This window comes from Mastigoproctus giganteus, chromosome 6 (genome assembly GCF_048544385.1).
Source record: "Mastigoproctus giganteus isolate SK-2022 chromosome 6, ASM4854438v1, whole genome shotgun sequence".
Lineage (NCBI taxonomy): Eukaryota > Metazoa > Arthropoda > Arachnida > Uropygi > Thelyphonidae > Mastigoproctus > Mastigoproctus giganteus.
The window spans coordinates 217,727,781-217,744,718 of NC_143580.1; the positions used below are offsets into that span (position 1 = coordinate 217,727,781).

At 36.6% G+C, this 16,938-nt stretch overlaps 1 protein-coding gene across 1 annotated transcript in view; it reads right to left on the reverse strand.

The window, feature by feature from the left end:
* Positions 1-16,938, reverse strand: part of LOC150084979 (uncharacterized) — a 37,329-nt gene that overhangs the window by 17,436 nt on the left and 2,955 nt on the right. Inside the window, exon 2 of the mRNA XM_090376421.1 lies at positions 6,129-6,338. Within this exon, the coding sequence (XP_090232547.1) occupies positions 6,129-6,338 (210 nt within the window). The remainder of the gene's footprint in view (positions 1-6,128; positions 6,339-16,938) is intronic.

The window sequence follows — 16,938 nt, forward strand, 5'->3', positions numbered from 1 at the left end:
TATTCGATGGCTAAGGCTTCGTATTGTATTAATTTATGACTAGTTTTATTAAGGTTATTGTTGAATCTATTTGAGGGGTGTGGTTATGAGATTGTGCATGTTGACAGAGCTCTGTTGCAGAATAGTTTGACTAAAGGCTGTTACTATGATAAGCTCTTGTATTTGCTGTTCTGGTTGATCCAAAATTAACAGTTATGCTACCTATATAGCATGCATTAGTTGTTCTGACATTTAATAAGATAATATATTACTTATATCTTGAATATTTTATCAATGTTTCTTTATATTTGTTAAATAGTGTCCCTAGTCGAAGACAAATATAAAGAAAAAATTAGCATTATGTCAGTGCCTGAAAAAATGTCATTGAGCAAACTAAATATGATACAGAAGTAACTTTGATACACTATTATTTTGTTTATAGTAAGAGTTATTTATTCTATTGTTTGCTTCTAATACAGTGTCCTGTATTAACTATTTCCTTTTTGTGGGGGCTTTAACTAAATATTGTAACTATTTATATATACAGTGCATGGCAATATTTTAAGGCATTGTAAGTTTGATTGTATAGTACTAATTTTTTTTACACTGTAAGGATGATGTGAATAAATATGCAAATATTTTCCTGACATCCTTACAGCATGGAGAGGGGAGGGAAAAAAAAAAACTGTACTATGTATTCAAAGTTACAATTGCCATACAATATTTCCACACAAGACAAATAGATTTATAATATTTAATTAAAGTCTTTACAAAAAAAGTAATATCCAATACAGTTAATAGAGGACACTATTAGAAGCATACTATAAACCAAATGAATAATAACAAACAACCAAAGTTGTACATCCATATTGGTCAATTTGCTTGAAGACATTTTCAGGCATCAACATAATGCTAAATTTTTTTCCTTCATATAATAAACTAGGGACACTATTTAACAAGACAACCACTCCCAGACTTATGTAACACTCAACTGATGGAAATTTGACTTTACACAAGTTTAAGGCTGGCACAAACTTAAAATCATGGAAACTTATTTTGCATCCCGGAGGAATAAATGGAGGTATAGTGAAAATGTTTTTTGGTAATTCTTTCCAAGACCTCGGAAGTTAATTTTCGCTGTATAACCAAGCTATTTATCTCTCTAAAAAAGGTAATTTTTACAATGGAAATTGTGCTACACATTCATCATATGTTCCATTATAAGAATCAATTTTTGAACACCTTTGTGATATTTTTCTAAAATACATTTCTGGAGGTCACTACCATAAAACAAACAATTTGCATTTTCTATTAGTGCATCAAATTATAAAAAGGAAAATAAACTAATCTTATTGCATTTGCAAATACTATTTTAAGGGACAGTGCACATATAAAAGATCAACAAAAGTGTTCAGGTGCTATATCAAAGATGGAAAGCTATTAATAACATGGATGGAAAATCAGATTCAAAAGCAAGTGCCCCTGAATTTAATGGCCATTCAAGCAAGAAGTATTTATAAAGATACAATATTAAAGATATAAATAATATACCTTATTAACTGTCAGAACAACTAATGCATACCATATAGGTTGCAGCATAACCATTAAGCATGGATCAACCAAAAACATACTAGATCTTATTATCATAGTAACAGCCTTCAGTCAAACTATTTTGCAACAGAGCTCTGCCAACATGCAATCTCATAACCACACCACTCAAATAGATTCAGCAATAACCTTAATAAGTTGTTGGGTCTTAGGAACATATCAGCAACTAAGGCCACATTGCTCTGTGTATGTTGTCTGTAAATTGCATGTGTGCTGTGGTTAATTTTCTGTTTGCTGGACAAAAAACCAGTTTCCAGAAGAAAAATCCATGCAACCTACCCCTCGCCTGACTAACTCAGCCATATTGTGATAAAGGCCTATAAAAATTCCTAATGTCATTGACATGGCTCAAACTCAAGACTTTTCCACTTGGTGTGGGGAGGACAGATTTTAAGAACTGTGCTACCCATGAGGGCCAGCAACCTTAATAAAACTAAAGCTAGTCAAACTAATACAATATGAAGCCTTAAAAATTGAATGGTTCTAACAAAGTTCACCATATCAGAATCCAAATACAAAATTACCAACAACCCTTTTGCCAGTATGGCTTCTAGTGCATTAAATTCCCTACACGTGATTCAACAACGCATCCTGGGAGTTGAGTTCACGCTTCCTTTCACATTATAACCAACTGATGTTTTTCAAAAGTATCACATCAAGACTTGGTTTTTAAGTCAGGTTTTAACCTATACTGCTGTATATTCATGTATAATAACCCGAGAAAAGGGTGGTGCACCTCTTTCCTTAGAGGCATTTTTTTAACTTTAATTAAAATTCTTAATCCACTTCACTTGAACCATATGAATTTTGGAGGAGAATACTGTAAAAACATAAGCCATAGCTAAAAGCCTATTGATGAAATAACAGTACTAAAAGCTTTTGCTAAAATTAACACAATTCTCCTAATTGATTAGGTCTTTTGAAAAATGCTTTGCTCACCTATACAAAGCATATCTGCACTTTGTCTCCCCTATTTATATCTTCCTATACTCTGATAATGTCTTCCTTTTTAGGCACATTCGCATAATTAAAGTGTCTGTCTTCACTTTAGTGCCTAACTGTCCACTTACACACAACTTCCAGTGGATGGAATTTCATAATTAGCTCTTTTAGAAAGAGCTAAAATCATCCTATATTTTATTCAAATTGGACAATCAGAAATTTTTTTTAAATACATATCTGGATGTTTTTTCATGAAGCACTGGATGTTTTTTGCTGTCCTAACTGAAGGAATGAATGGAAAAAAAAAAAGGTACTGTTTACAAATGAAACTTGTTGCTTTCTGCACTAGTTTCTGTTATTAGTTTACTGAACATAACTGATATTACTATTTTATTAATCAAAGCAGAAACATAAAATGCATTATATTTCCATTCTTAAAGTGTAAATAATGAAAGCACATAGTAAAAATGTTGACTACATACTATGATCTGATGAGTTGCTATTTATTGTAATAAATCAGATTTGTGAAATACATATTACACTTCATTTTTATAAAAAAATTACAAAAATAACCAAATATTACATCATGAGACAAGTGCATTGAACTGCAAACAATTATACTGGCTAATTTACAAGATGCTAAAGTTAACCATCCTATAGTAAAAACTAAGGATTACTAAAATATGAAAACAGTGAGCTAGATGGTAGAAAGAAAAGACAGGGGATGACACTTCCAAGAATTTAAGGGACTTGTCTAGAACACTAAAAGATGTAAATAACACCTACAATAGATTTCACACATTTCTCTTGGTTCTGACTGAGTCAGTCCCTTGAACTATATAGACCTGAAATAAACATGAATATATGTACACAGATTTTCAATTTGAAATAATTTAAATTTGTTGGGGTGGAGATGGTGGAAAACCTAATTTGAGATGGCTTGCATACTTATGCAAGAGTTAAAGAAAGATCCTTGTTACCACAAGAATATGTCTTAAATAGTAATTTTAGACCCACTAGAAAATGAACAGAATAAATCTTAAAATTAAATGAAATTTATATAAAGACTAGTATCAAAAACCCAAACTTAAAACAAAAACCTGTTAACTAATTCATACCATAAGGATCAAGTAAAACATGTTTAAGGCTATTAAAAAAAATTTCTAAAACATTAGCATTTAGATTTGCATTCTAATCTTTATATTCCTTCTTCATCCAGTTTTGTTGATCATTCCTCAATAGCTTTTGATTAGACATCACCTAAGTTGAAATAATGTTAGTGCATTTTTTAATTTTACTAACTTATACTGCCAATGAAATAAAAATTAAGTGAAGGTGTTTGAGGACCCACAGGGAACATCTCTAGAAGGATGACCTGAATTAAGTTGACAAAACGTGGGTGTACATCACGAAACAGAATTACTTCTGCTGCCAGCTGTCCTGGTTGCACACATCTGATGCAAAGGTGCAGGTGGATTAAACTGTCACTATTCCAAGTTAACTGACATCAGACCCAAAATCTAACAAATGATAACAGTTGTTAAAGAGAAAAAACTCACCATAACTATTAATTCAGAATTACAGGATGATTTTTCATTTGCCACTCTTGGAGAGTAAGAGTGGTTCCAGAAAATTATACACTAGCTCAATGATTTCCTGTTATGATTTTGTGAGGAAGTGATTCTTTTATATTCATAAAAAAACTTTGCAACAGCATATCAAGTTCTCAAGCAGCAAACCAATTCAATTCTTTTGGTAACTTTGAAATCTGCTCAGCTGTAAGCAGACAGTAACTAAAATCAAGAATGAGACTTCTGCAGTTCCAAAGGTTCTGCTCTGCATCTGTCATGCACAATGACATTTCCAAAATTTAGTGCAGTCAGTGATTGTGTGGCTGGGGATCCTTGAACATTCTTTTTGAATGGCAATCTGCACCACACATAACCAGCCTTCAGTCATGAATTTATTGAAATTTGTCCTTCAATATATTAGAATGGAAATAATGAAAACTTGCCTATTCAGACACCCTGTCTTGATATGCATAGGTAAAATTATTGTATACAAAGAGAAAGCAGATATAATTGCATTGCATTAGTAGAGGCATACAATGCAAGAAAGCAAGCTTATGCAGCATCAGCCAAAAAACCCTCCCATTTCACCCCTCCATTTGCTCCAAATGCCTATCAACTTCTACAACAAAAGACAGAAACCAGTTCGACCAATCAACTAAAGGGTGGCTAAAGGCAAACTTCCACACATCCATTCTACAACTGTCTTTCCTCAATTTGAATCAATGCCCCCTCAGGTCTTTAGTCTGAGCAAGCAGAAGTATCCTGTCTGCATTCAGCTTGCTCAACCCATTCAAGGCCTTATACATGCTGCCCTTTGTACTCTCTCTAGCAACTCTACATCCATCCTAAAATGAGGCCTCCAAACCTGTACACAGTACTCTAGGTGTGGCCTGACCATTGCCGTGTACAATGGGATAATCACCTCCCTGTCCCTGATAGCAAAATTCCTATATATCATTGACAAGACTCCATGACCTGCCCTGGCAGCCTGTCTGCACTGCTCAGCAAACTTGCTATTTGATTGCACAATTACTCCCAGGTCTTTTTCACTTTCCACTTCCCTGAGTAATACCACACAGTTGACATGTTTCTCTTGGATTATTGCTACCCATATGCAGTACTTTGCATTTGTCAATGTTAAACTTCAGTTTCCACTTCTCAGCCCATTTGCCCAACTGTCTAGATCCACTTGGAGTAACATACTGTCTTTAACAACCCTGCCAACCTTTGTATCATCTGCAAATTTGGACATTAATCCTGATATACCTTCATCAATATCATTGATGAATACACAAAACAATGGGTCCAGCACCAAACCCTGAGTAACTCCACTAATAACATTTGTCCATGGAGTGCAGTGTCCATTGATTACCACTCTGTTGTCTCCAACTCAACCATCCCTTTATCCATTGTAGCAACTTAACCTTAATGCCATACCTCTCCAATTTGTACAGCAGTCTTCCATGTGCAACAGTATCAAAAGCTCTCCTGAAATCTAATCAATATTTTTGGCATTCAGTTCCTTTGTGACCACATCATAGTATCCAATCAGATTGGTCAGACAAGACCTCCCTTTAACAAACCCATGCTGTGTCTTAACTATTACTGAAGTCTTGTCTAGATGATCCTGCAATGCTTCTTTAACTAGCGGCTCCATTATTTTCTCCGGAACACAAGTTAAACTAACAGGCCTATGGTTACTTGTCACCTTTTAATAATTATAAACAAGTCAACGTTGGATAGATGTGCTGAAGTTTGCCTTAGCCAAACTTCCATCTGTCATTGTAGAAGTTGATAGCTTAAATGGATTCAAGGCAAAACTAGACAAACATTTGGAACGAGTCGATGGGTGAAATGAGAAGTTTTTTTTTTTTGGCTGATGCTATATAATCTTGCATCATGTGCTTTTACTAATGCTAACATGGATTTAAGCATACAAGCACCCATTTTTAAGCATACAAGCACCCACCCACCAAAGTGCTGGATTAGAAGAATGTTAAATACTTTGTTTAAAAAAATAAACCTTACCCATAACAATATGGATTCCTACAGCATCATGATAGGCTTCATGAAAGTTTATCAGAAATGGCTTTTCATTGCAGAGCTTTGAAACAATCAATTCCTGAATAGCTTTCATTTGGTGTTTCTCTGTTGAGAAGATGTAACTTGCTGGAATAGTTTTCATAGCAAACAGTTCTACATCATTCACCTTTCTTACAAGGTAAATTTGTCCACAACCTGCAAGAGTAAACAAAGTTGTACAATATGAATTTATTACTCCACAATTATAAAAATGATAAAAAAATAGATAAATTGTATAGATAGCCAATGGTTTTGGGATCAGACTAATTCTAATTTCCTTTGGTAATTAGTATACACTGAATTCAGTCATACATCCATCTTTTTCTCAATCAAATACAGATAAAACAATATACTTTTCCCTTTCTTTTTTCCAAAAACAATACAATTATTTATTATTTTTTAAATATTAAAAGGGGTTAGCATCCACTGGTTACTGATTATTCTAGTGACATTGTGGACTAATCAACAAATATTTTGATTATTTCTCTTTAAAAATATTGAAGTCTAGCAGTTATTTTTTTGTCCAACAAAATCATCTAGTTCAAGACATTTGTTCCATTTCCCCCCACACTAAATCAGTGATTTTCAATCTGTAGGTGTTGACCCAAACAAGTTGCCATTAGGATTTATTAAGAATTGAAAAAAATGTTATATTTAAAAAGATATTCCTTCAAAATCACAATTAATAATTGTACAATCAGATATTCTGAGTTTTCTGAGCAGTGCAGACAGGCTGCCGGAGTAGCTCATGGGGTCTTGCCAATGATATAATAATATTAAGAGTAGGAGACCGGCAGAATTACTTAACAAGTACAGGTCACTGTTGAACAAAAGCCGAAAATTAGGGTTAAATTTGAAAGTGTCTGCAATTCTGCCCAGACACAATAGGAGGGAGTATATGATGAGAGCCTTGTCGATCAATTCGGCCCTGGAAAGATTGTGCAAGGCTCAAGGGGTAGAATTTTTTTCAGCCTGGACTGTACTTGTTAACAGGAGAGATTGCTTCTACAGGGATGGGATACACTTAAATAGAAAGGGTGCAAGAATATTTGCTGATGCTATCGAAGCAGTGTTAGGTGGGTTGGAAAACTGCTAGCTTGGGGGGAGACAAAGACCAATAGATTGACAGTAGCCACTGGCAGAGGTGAAAGAGATTCTTGAACTGCTTCTATTAGAATGAGCAGAAGCCTGAAAAACAAGATGCATGGTATTTCAGAGACTGCTGGGAGCCATTGCGGTACAAGTAAACACATGGGTTGTGTTAGGGTAGCTAAGAATAGAAACAGGTGCAGGTATACTTGCGTGTACACCAATGCTAGGAGTTTAGTAAATAAATTTGATGAATTTGAGGTATTGCTCAAAACATCAAAGGCAGATATTGTTGGGATATCAGAGACGTGGTGTCACACAGATATAAGGGATGCAGAACTGCAATTTGGGGAGTACGTCTACAGAAAGGATAGACAGGATAGGAAGGGGGGAGGGGTTATGCTATTAGTTAAGAAACACAAAAACCAAGGAAGTGAAGCCAGTCGACATCGCTGGACAGTGCAGTGTTGAGTCAGTTTGGTGTGACATAAGCATTGGGAGATCAAAATTGAGTAGGAGTGTGCTATAGGCCTAATGACTCTGATGAGTATAATAAGGAACTGTACAGGGAAATAGAGTGGGCCAGTAAATCAGAGAGTTTTATAATGGGAGATTTTAATTTCCCAGATATTGACTGGAATTTGGGGGCTGGTTACTCACACACTAGCAGGGCTTTTGTGGATTTATTGGATGATTGTTTTCTACATCAGCATGTTTGGGAGGCAACTAGAGGGAGTAATACTCTTGATTTGATTATCAGCAGTGATTCTTCATGCATTAAGAATCTGCAGATAAATGAACCACTAGGTGGCAGTGATCACAGTGTGCTGAAGTGGGATTTACTGAAAGAGGTAACTACCATTAAGGGTAAAGGGAAGGGTTATTGCTTCCGTAAAGGCGACTACGATGGACTGAGACAGTATTTAAATTCTATACAGTGGGACCAACTGATGATGTTACCAACAGCAAATTCAAAATGGGAAGCATTCAAAGAACTTATCTTGGAAGCTACTAGGCTTTACATACCAAGTAAGAAATATTGTTCAACGTTTAGGCCAAAATGGATGTCAGATGAACTAATGAGGCATATGGCAGAAAAGAAAAATGCATGGGATACTTACAAATTAACACATGACACAGAAGCCTATAATAGATACAAGTTGATATGCAACCAAGTTACAAAGGAGGTTAGGCAGGCGAAGGCAGATTACGAGAAATCCTTGGCAAGGGATGCAAAGAAAAACAGCAAAGAGTTCTTTACTTATGTAAACTCTAGAAGGAAGGGGATGAATCAGATTGGTCCACTTGATATTGATGGGTCAACTGTTGATGATCCTGCTCAGGTAGCTAACGAACTAAATGAATATTTTGCATCGACATTCACACATGAGGAGTTATTCAGCAAGGGGAATGCCAGTGGTGTATTCAACTCTAGCAGTAAGCTACAGAATATTGAAATAACTGAGAGTAAAGTGGAGGAGAAACTGTTGAAGATAAACACAAGAAAGGCACCCGGGGTGGATGGGATCTATCCAGTTATATTAAAGGAGGCAGCAAAGGAAGTAAGCAAACTCTTAGGCATAATTATGAGAGCTTCCTTGGACTCAGAGGAGGTACCCATAGACTGGAAATGTGCAAATGTGACCCCAATTCACAAAGGGGGATCAAAGGCTGACACAAGTAATTATAGACCTGTGAGTTTAACTTCTGTTCCTGGAAAATTAATGGAGGCACTGGTTAAAGAAGCACTGCAGGATCATTTAGACAAGACTTCAGTTATAGCTCAGACACAGCATGGTTTTGTTAAGGGGAAGTCTTGCCTGACCAACTTGATTGGATACTATGATGCAGTCACAAAACTGGATGCAGGGAATAACTTTATTATATACTTGGATCTTAGAAAGGCTTTTGATACTGTTGCACATGGAAGACTGCTACACAAATTGGAGCAGTGTGACATTGGAGGCAAATTGCTGCTATGGATAAAGGGGTGGTTGAGGGGGAGAAGACAGAGTGGTAATCAATGGACACTGCTCATCGTGGACTAATGTTATTAGTGGAGTCCCTCAGGGCTCAGTGTTGGGTCCATTGTTTTCTGTATTTATAAATGATATTGATGATGGTATATCAAGCTTAATGTCCAAGTTTGCAGATGATACAAAGGTTGGCAGGGTTGTCAAGGACACTACTGACACTATGCTGCTGCAACAGGATCTGGAAAGGTTGAGCAGATGGGCTGAGAGGTGGCAAATGAAGTTTAACATTGACAAATGTAAAGTACTACACATGGGAAACAGCAACCCCAGATCAACATATCAACTCTGTGGTACTACACTGACAGTGGTAGAGAATGAAAGGGACTTGGGGGTGATTGTGCAGGCAGATATGAAGTTCTCTGAGCAGTGCAGATGGGCTACAAGAGTAGCTCATGGAGTATTGTCAATGATATACAGGAATTTTTCCAGCAGGGATAAGGAGGTGATTATTCCATTGTATAAGGCAATGGTCAGGCCACACCTAGAGTACTGTATACAGGTCTGGAGGCCTCATTTCAAGAAGGATGTAGAGCTGCTGGAACGAGTACAGAGAAGGGCAACAAGATTAGTGAATGGAACAAAGGGGTGCTCTTACGAAGGCTTAAGTTTTGCAAATTACAGTGTCTGGAGACTAGGCACCAGCGAGGTGATCTGATAGAGGTGTATAAAGCCTTGAATGGTTTAAGCATGCTCAATGCTGATGGGATTCTTCCTCTAGCTCAGAAAAATCACCTGAGAGGGCATAAATTCAAATTGAGGAAAGACAGATGTAGGATAGATGTGCGGAAGTTTGCCTTTAGCCAGCAGGTGGTTGGTTGGTGGAACAGACTGCCATCCCTTGTGGTGGAGGTTGATAGCCTAAATAAGTTTAAGGCTCAGCTGGACAGGTATTTTGAACAAACAGAGGGGTGAAGTGGAAGTGGGTTTTTTTTTTTGGCTGATGCTGCATAAGCTTGCTTTCTTGCATCAAATGCCTCTACTAATGCTAAACAGGAATTAGGAAGTGATTATCCCCTGTATAAGGCAATGGTCAGGCCACACCTTGGGTACTGCCCACAGGTCTAGAAGCCTCATTTTAGGAAGGATATAGAGTTGCTAGAAAGCATACACAGAAGGGCAACAAGACTGGTGAGGGGAACAAAAGGTGTGCTCTTTGGTCCCCTTGCCTAGTACAGATTTTCTTCAACAATTATATTAAGGGTGGTTTATGTCAATAATTATATTAACTGGTATCAATTATACCAATGAATTGGCATGTTATTTGAATTCTAAAACATGAGTAATTTGGTATCCCCACTTGATATAATACAAAAAATATTAAACATGGCTAGAAACCTCTGGACAATTCCAAAATTGCTTAATTTGAAATCCTGGTTATTTTAAATATTTTTGCCACTTAAACCTTTATTGGATAATTCAAAGTTCATCAGTTGGTTTTAATGTTAGAAAATTTCCACACCACATGTATTTGCCTAATTGAATTTTTTGCTAGTATGAATTTACTTTGTTACCAGAAGGCAGCATCATTATAACAGTATTCTCTAGGTTTGAATTGGCCACTGCTAAACATAGGCAGAAGGTAATACCACAAAGTTGGTACATTTCTCTGAGGTTACTGCTACTCATGTAGCACTTTGCATTTGTCAATGTTAAACATTCTTTTACAAAACATCTAAAAAAGTAAATGCTTATATATTAAAGTTATCCTAAGCTTCTTTGAATAACATTGGTAGGTTTTTGGAGAACAGTCAGTGGATTTTTGGCTGCTGTAAAGGGATAAGTATTTTTGATATTTTTACCATATTCTTTGTTAATTAACATACTACATTGTTTTTTACAAAGATATTAAATAGGTTTAGTAGCATTCATTAGCTTCTTTTTTTGAATTTAACTAGTGATTTTTGAAGTTACGACTCAGTGTTGGCGCCAATATTGTTGAACTAGCTGCCATATCATAGTCAATAAGAAATAGAGTAATGTATATATATCTCGAACTGATAGCATAAGGTATAACTTAACTAGATAGCATAATACAAAGTACTGTATTAGGAATCTTTTAGCTTAGTAGAGTATTATCAGTTAATCAAAAATATTTATTAATCTTATTAAATTTCATTTAATAAGATTAATAAATTGTATTTAAATGGAAATCACGACCCAGACTAGAGCTGCAAAGCAAAGATCAGACTAGCAAGAGTGCTGTGATTCGGGGGAGAAACAAAGGGGTCGATTCTCCAATGCATCAGTCTCAAAAAATGTGCAAAAGATGACACTTTTGCCAACCTTTCTAAAACAAGACATGATCTATCTAGCCAAGGAGGCTAGATAGATCATGTCTTTGCATGCTAGGTGCCTAGTGTCAAGAAATTAGGTGCCAACTCAGCATTCTGATGGGCATCTATGAGAGGCTTGAGGTGTAGGGTAAATGCCCTTGAAAAAATTAATGAGGGGCCCATCAAGATCTCAGCTGTCCAGCTCAATGGCAGAGCTCACTCCTGTGCATCATGCAACACAGGCAATCTCCAAGGCAGAATGCACTGGTCCCACAGGAAACAGTTATCATTGGTGACTATTGTCAGGGAGATGGGAATATGCTATGCAAGAAAGATAGGTGGAACAGGCCCAGGGTATGTCTGCCAGGGGCAAAAGTTGATACTGTTGTACAATATCACCTTTTTGGAACTAATGACATTAAGAGCAAACAATCTGCAGATTTACTCAACAAGTACATGTCAATGTTGAAAAAAATTTGCAAGTTAGGGAGGGTTGAATGTGAAAGTGTCTGCCATCTACCCAGACACAATAGGAGGGAGTATACGATGAGAGAGCCTTGTTGATCAATTCGGCCCTGGAGAGATTGAGCCTTGTGCAAAGAGGTAGAATTTTTTTTCCCAATTGGTCTGTTCTACAGGGAGGGGTACACTTGAATAGAAAGGGTGCGAGAATATTTGCTGATGCTATAGAGGCAGTGTTGGGGGGGTCAGAAAACTGCTAGCTTGGGGGGGGATATACAGACTAAAAGGTTAACAGTGGCCACAGGCAGGGCAAAAGTGATTCTTGCACTGTTTCTATTAGAATAAGCATCAGCCTGGAAAGAAAGGCAATGGAGATTACCAGGACTACAGGGAGTCAGTGGAACAAGTAAATAAATGAGCAGTGTTAGGGTGATTAAGAGTAGAAACAGGTGCATGTACACCAATGCTAGGAGTATAGTTAATAAATTTGATGGATATCAGAGACATGTCACACAGACATAATGCAGAATTGGAATTTGGAGAGTACAATGTGTACAGAAAGGGAGGAGGGGTTATGCCGTTAGTTAAGAAAAAATCTAAGCAAGTTCATCCAATTGATATTGGTGGACAATGCAACATTGAGTTTGTTTGGCGTGACATAAGCACTATGAAAGGAAAAATGAGTAGGTGTGTGTGTTATAGGCCTAATGAATCTGATTAGTATAATGAGCAATTGTGCAGAGATATAGTGGGACAGTCAATCAGAATGTCTTATAATGGGGGATTTTAACTTTCCAGATATTGACTGGAACATTTGGATTGGTCACTCGCACACTAGCAAGACTGTTGTGGATTTATTGGATGACTGTTTTCTACAGCAACATGTTCAAGAGGCAACCAGAGGGAGTATTACTCTTGATCTGATTATCAGCAGTGATTATTCATGCATTAAGAATTTGCAGATAAAGGACACTGGGTGACTAATCACAATGTACTGATGTAGGAATAACTTAAAGATGTAAGTACCATCAAGGCTAAAGGGAAGGGCTTTTGCTTTCATAAAGGTGACTACAGGGGTCTCAGACAGTTTTTAAATTCTGTACTGTTAGATGAACTGATGTTACTAACAATGAATTCTAAATGGGAAGCCTGCAGGGACTTAATGTTGGAGGCTACTGGACTTTTCATTCCAACTAAGAAATACTGTTCAAGGTTTAGGCCTAAATGGATGTCAGATGGATTAATGAGCCTCGTGGCAGAGAAGGAAAATGTATGGGATGCATATCAGCTGACACAGAAGCCTATGGCAGATAAGTTGGTCACAAAGGAGGTTAGGCAGGCGAATGACATTACGAGAAATCTTTGGCAAAGGATGCAAAAAAAAAAAAAAAAAAAACAGATGAGTCCTTTAGTTGTGTAAACTCTAGAAGGAAAGGGATGAATCAGATTAAACCACTTAACATAGATGGGTTGACTACTAATGATCATGCTCAGGCAGCTGATAAACAAAATGAATATTTTGCATTACATTCACATAGGAGTTATTCAATGAGGTGAATGGCAGAAGTTTTATCAAATTTCTAACAGGGAGCTAAGTGATTTTGTAATAACTGAGAGCGAAGTGAAGAACGAATTAAAGTTAAACATAAAGGCGCCTGGGATGGGGATCATTCCAGTTATATTAAAGGAGGCAACAAAGGAAGTAAGCAAACTCTTAGGCATAATTATGAGAGCTTCCTTGGACTCAGAGGAGGTCCCATGGACTGGAGGTGTGCAAATGTATCACCAATTCAAAAGGTGACAAGTAACTATAGACCTGTTAGTTTAACTTTTGTTCCAGAGAAAATAATGGAGTCACTGGTTAAAGAAGCACTGCAGGATCATCTAGACTAGACAAGACTGCAGTAATAATTAAGACATAGCATGGGTTTGTTAAAGGGAGGTCTTGTCTGACCAATTTGACTGGATACTATGTCGTCACAAAGGAACTGGATGCCAAAATTAATTTTGATATCATATACATGGATTTCAGGAAAGCCTTTGATACCATTGCACATGGAAAACGGCTGTACAAATTGGAGAAGTATGGCATTAAGGGTAAGTTGCATGGGAGATGACAGAAAGTGGTAATCAATGGACACTGCTCTTCGTGGAGTTCTTCGTGGTGCTGGGCCCATTGTTGTTTTGTGTATTCATCAATGATATTGATGAAGGTATATCAGGATTAATGTTCAAGTTTGCAGATGATAGAAAGGTTGGCAGGGTTGTTAACAACAGTAAAGACAGTATGCTGCCCCAACTGGATTTAGACAAGTTGGGCAAATGGGCTGAGAAGTGGCAACTGAAGTTTAACATTGCATTTGTCAAAGTACTGCATATGGGTAGCAATAACCCAAGAGAAACATACCAACTGTGTGGTACTACACTCAAAGTGGAAAGTGAAAAAACACCTGGGGACAGACTGCCAGGTCACTGAGCCTTGTCAACGATATAAGAATTTCTAGCAGGGACAGGGAGACAATTATCCAGTTGTACAAGGCAGTGGTCAGGCCACACTTAGAGTACTGTGTACAGGTCTGGCAGCCTCTTTAGGAAGGATGTAGAGTTGATAGAACAAGTACAAAGGGCAACAAGATTGTCAAGGGGTGCTCTTACAAAGAAAGTTCTGCAACTTGCAGTGCCTGGAGATTAAACACCTGCAAGGTGTACAAGGCCTTGAATGGGTTGAGCAAGCTGAATGCTGATGGGATTCTTCTTCTTGCTCAGATTAAGAACCTGAGGGCATAGATTCAAATTGAGGAAAGACAGTTGTAGAATAGATGTGCAGAAATTTGCCTTTAGCCAGCAGGTGGTTGATTGGTGGAAGACCTCCATCAATAATTAGACCATCATGGAAATTGATAGCCTAAATAAATTTAAGGTTGAGCTGGACAGGCATTTGGAATGAATGGAGGAGGTGAAATGGGAGGGTTTAATTTTTTTATGGCTCATGCTGTGTAAGCTCGCTTTCTTGCATCATATGCCTCTATTAATTCTAACGTACATTAGAGAAAACAACCTGATGACTACTAACAAACATGCACTAAACTCCATGTGAGCAATTATGCTACTTTTAGGGAGAGGAATAAACCTGACATCTCAGGAGAAAGTATTGAGAGAAAGCTTCATTCTACAAGAACTAAAACATTATACAATGTAGGGCACAGCCTCACTATGTACACAGCAATAAGCAAACTAAGTTTGCTACTTATAGTATTGATTTGGCCATGATATCCTGGTACTGCACTATTCTATATAAAAATAACTGCACCAATGGAAACATACCACTATTTATTTGAAGTGTATGCCATTATCTGAGGTGCAGTCTAGTTAAACAACATACTTTTTTTCATCATTGGGTTGTTCCAGTTTTCAATACCTGCATGCCCATGGATGAGATTACAAAAAATTTAGATACTGAAGTGTGAGTACTGGCATGCACTTGAAATAAATATCAGTATACTCCGTCATTAGAGAAGGACTTTTTATTTAGAGAAGCTCAATACCAAAATAACTTATGAACAGTTTCCACAATAGGAGGCAGTTGATGTAAGTGGCAAACTTCATTTGCTCATTATGTATAAAATGAGGCACCGCTCTACTTGCACAATAAAATCATACATGTAAACATCTCTCAAAATAGTGAATGAGTGTGGATTTTCTTAACCTAATGTAATAAACATTTATCAACATGTTGCCTATATTCAGGCTGCGCATGAGCAAAGCCAACTAACATTTCAAAAAGCATTTCCTATTACATACCAAAAAAAAAAAAAAAACTAATCTGCAAAGAGTAACTGTCACAGCAAAAAAATTAAACATGAAAACAATTTAATTATAAAAAAGGCAACCTATTCCCAGGATACATCTTCGCAAAATCAACAAAAAATCCTAACCATTCCATTTCCTCCATACTCATACAAGTAACACATAATTAGTAAGAGGTAAAAACCTCCACAAATCCTCCTCAGCATTAATGCAAGGTCCAAGATAATTGACAAAGGTATCAATAATTCAGTGGTATATGATGGTATTTATCCTGATTGAGACCATATCTAGCCCCATTTGTCAGCAGCAATCAACATGTACACAATGGCATAGCATATGATGTACATACAAAAATAGTCCCAACATCTGAGGTTCCCTATAAATGAAAAGTAACCTTGCAAAACAATAAAGAAACATTGCACTAAAGCCCAAGCTTGCAATAATTGAAAATCATGGGAAGAGAATGTATGCAAATACATTCATATTATTTTGGATAAACTTAATGTCAAACTATTAAAAATTTAAGCATTCCACTTCCCCCTCTCTACCCATAATCCATACACCATATACTCAATGTCACAGTGCAAAAATATTTTCTAGAACTGCTCATACAGTTCCATCAGTGATATTTAAAATATCTTTTCCAGAACAAAAATGTGATTACCCTGTTATTAAAGCAATTGTTAGGCCACATCTGAACTATTGCATTCAGGTTTAGAAAAATCATTTCATGAAGGAGATTGATTACTAAACTTCACCCATTTTTATTTACAAAGATATATATATATAGTCAAGAATAATGATATAGAGAAGCTATGATATTGGGGGGGGGGGGGATTTAAGTTTGAAATTACATAAGTCTGAATTACAATAACATAACGTATGGATCAGGGACACTGCTATAGCAAAAATGTACCCTACAGCCATAATGTGTATATATAAAATATTTTAAGTATAAAATATTGTAGGTAGAACATGCTAACAAGCTTTATGTATAAAATTAAAACTAATAAATATACTGTAGGGTATACGACCCTGGGAGCGATATATGTTGTGAATGAAAAAAAGGGGGGGGGGGATGAACCGGAA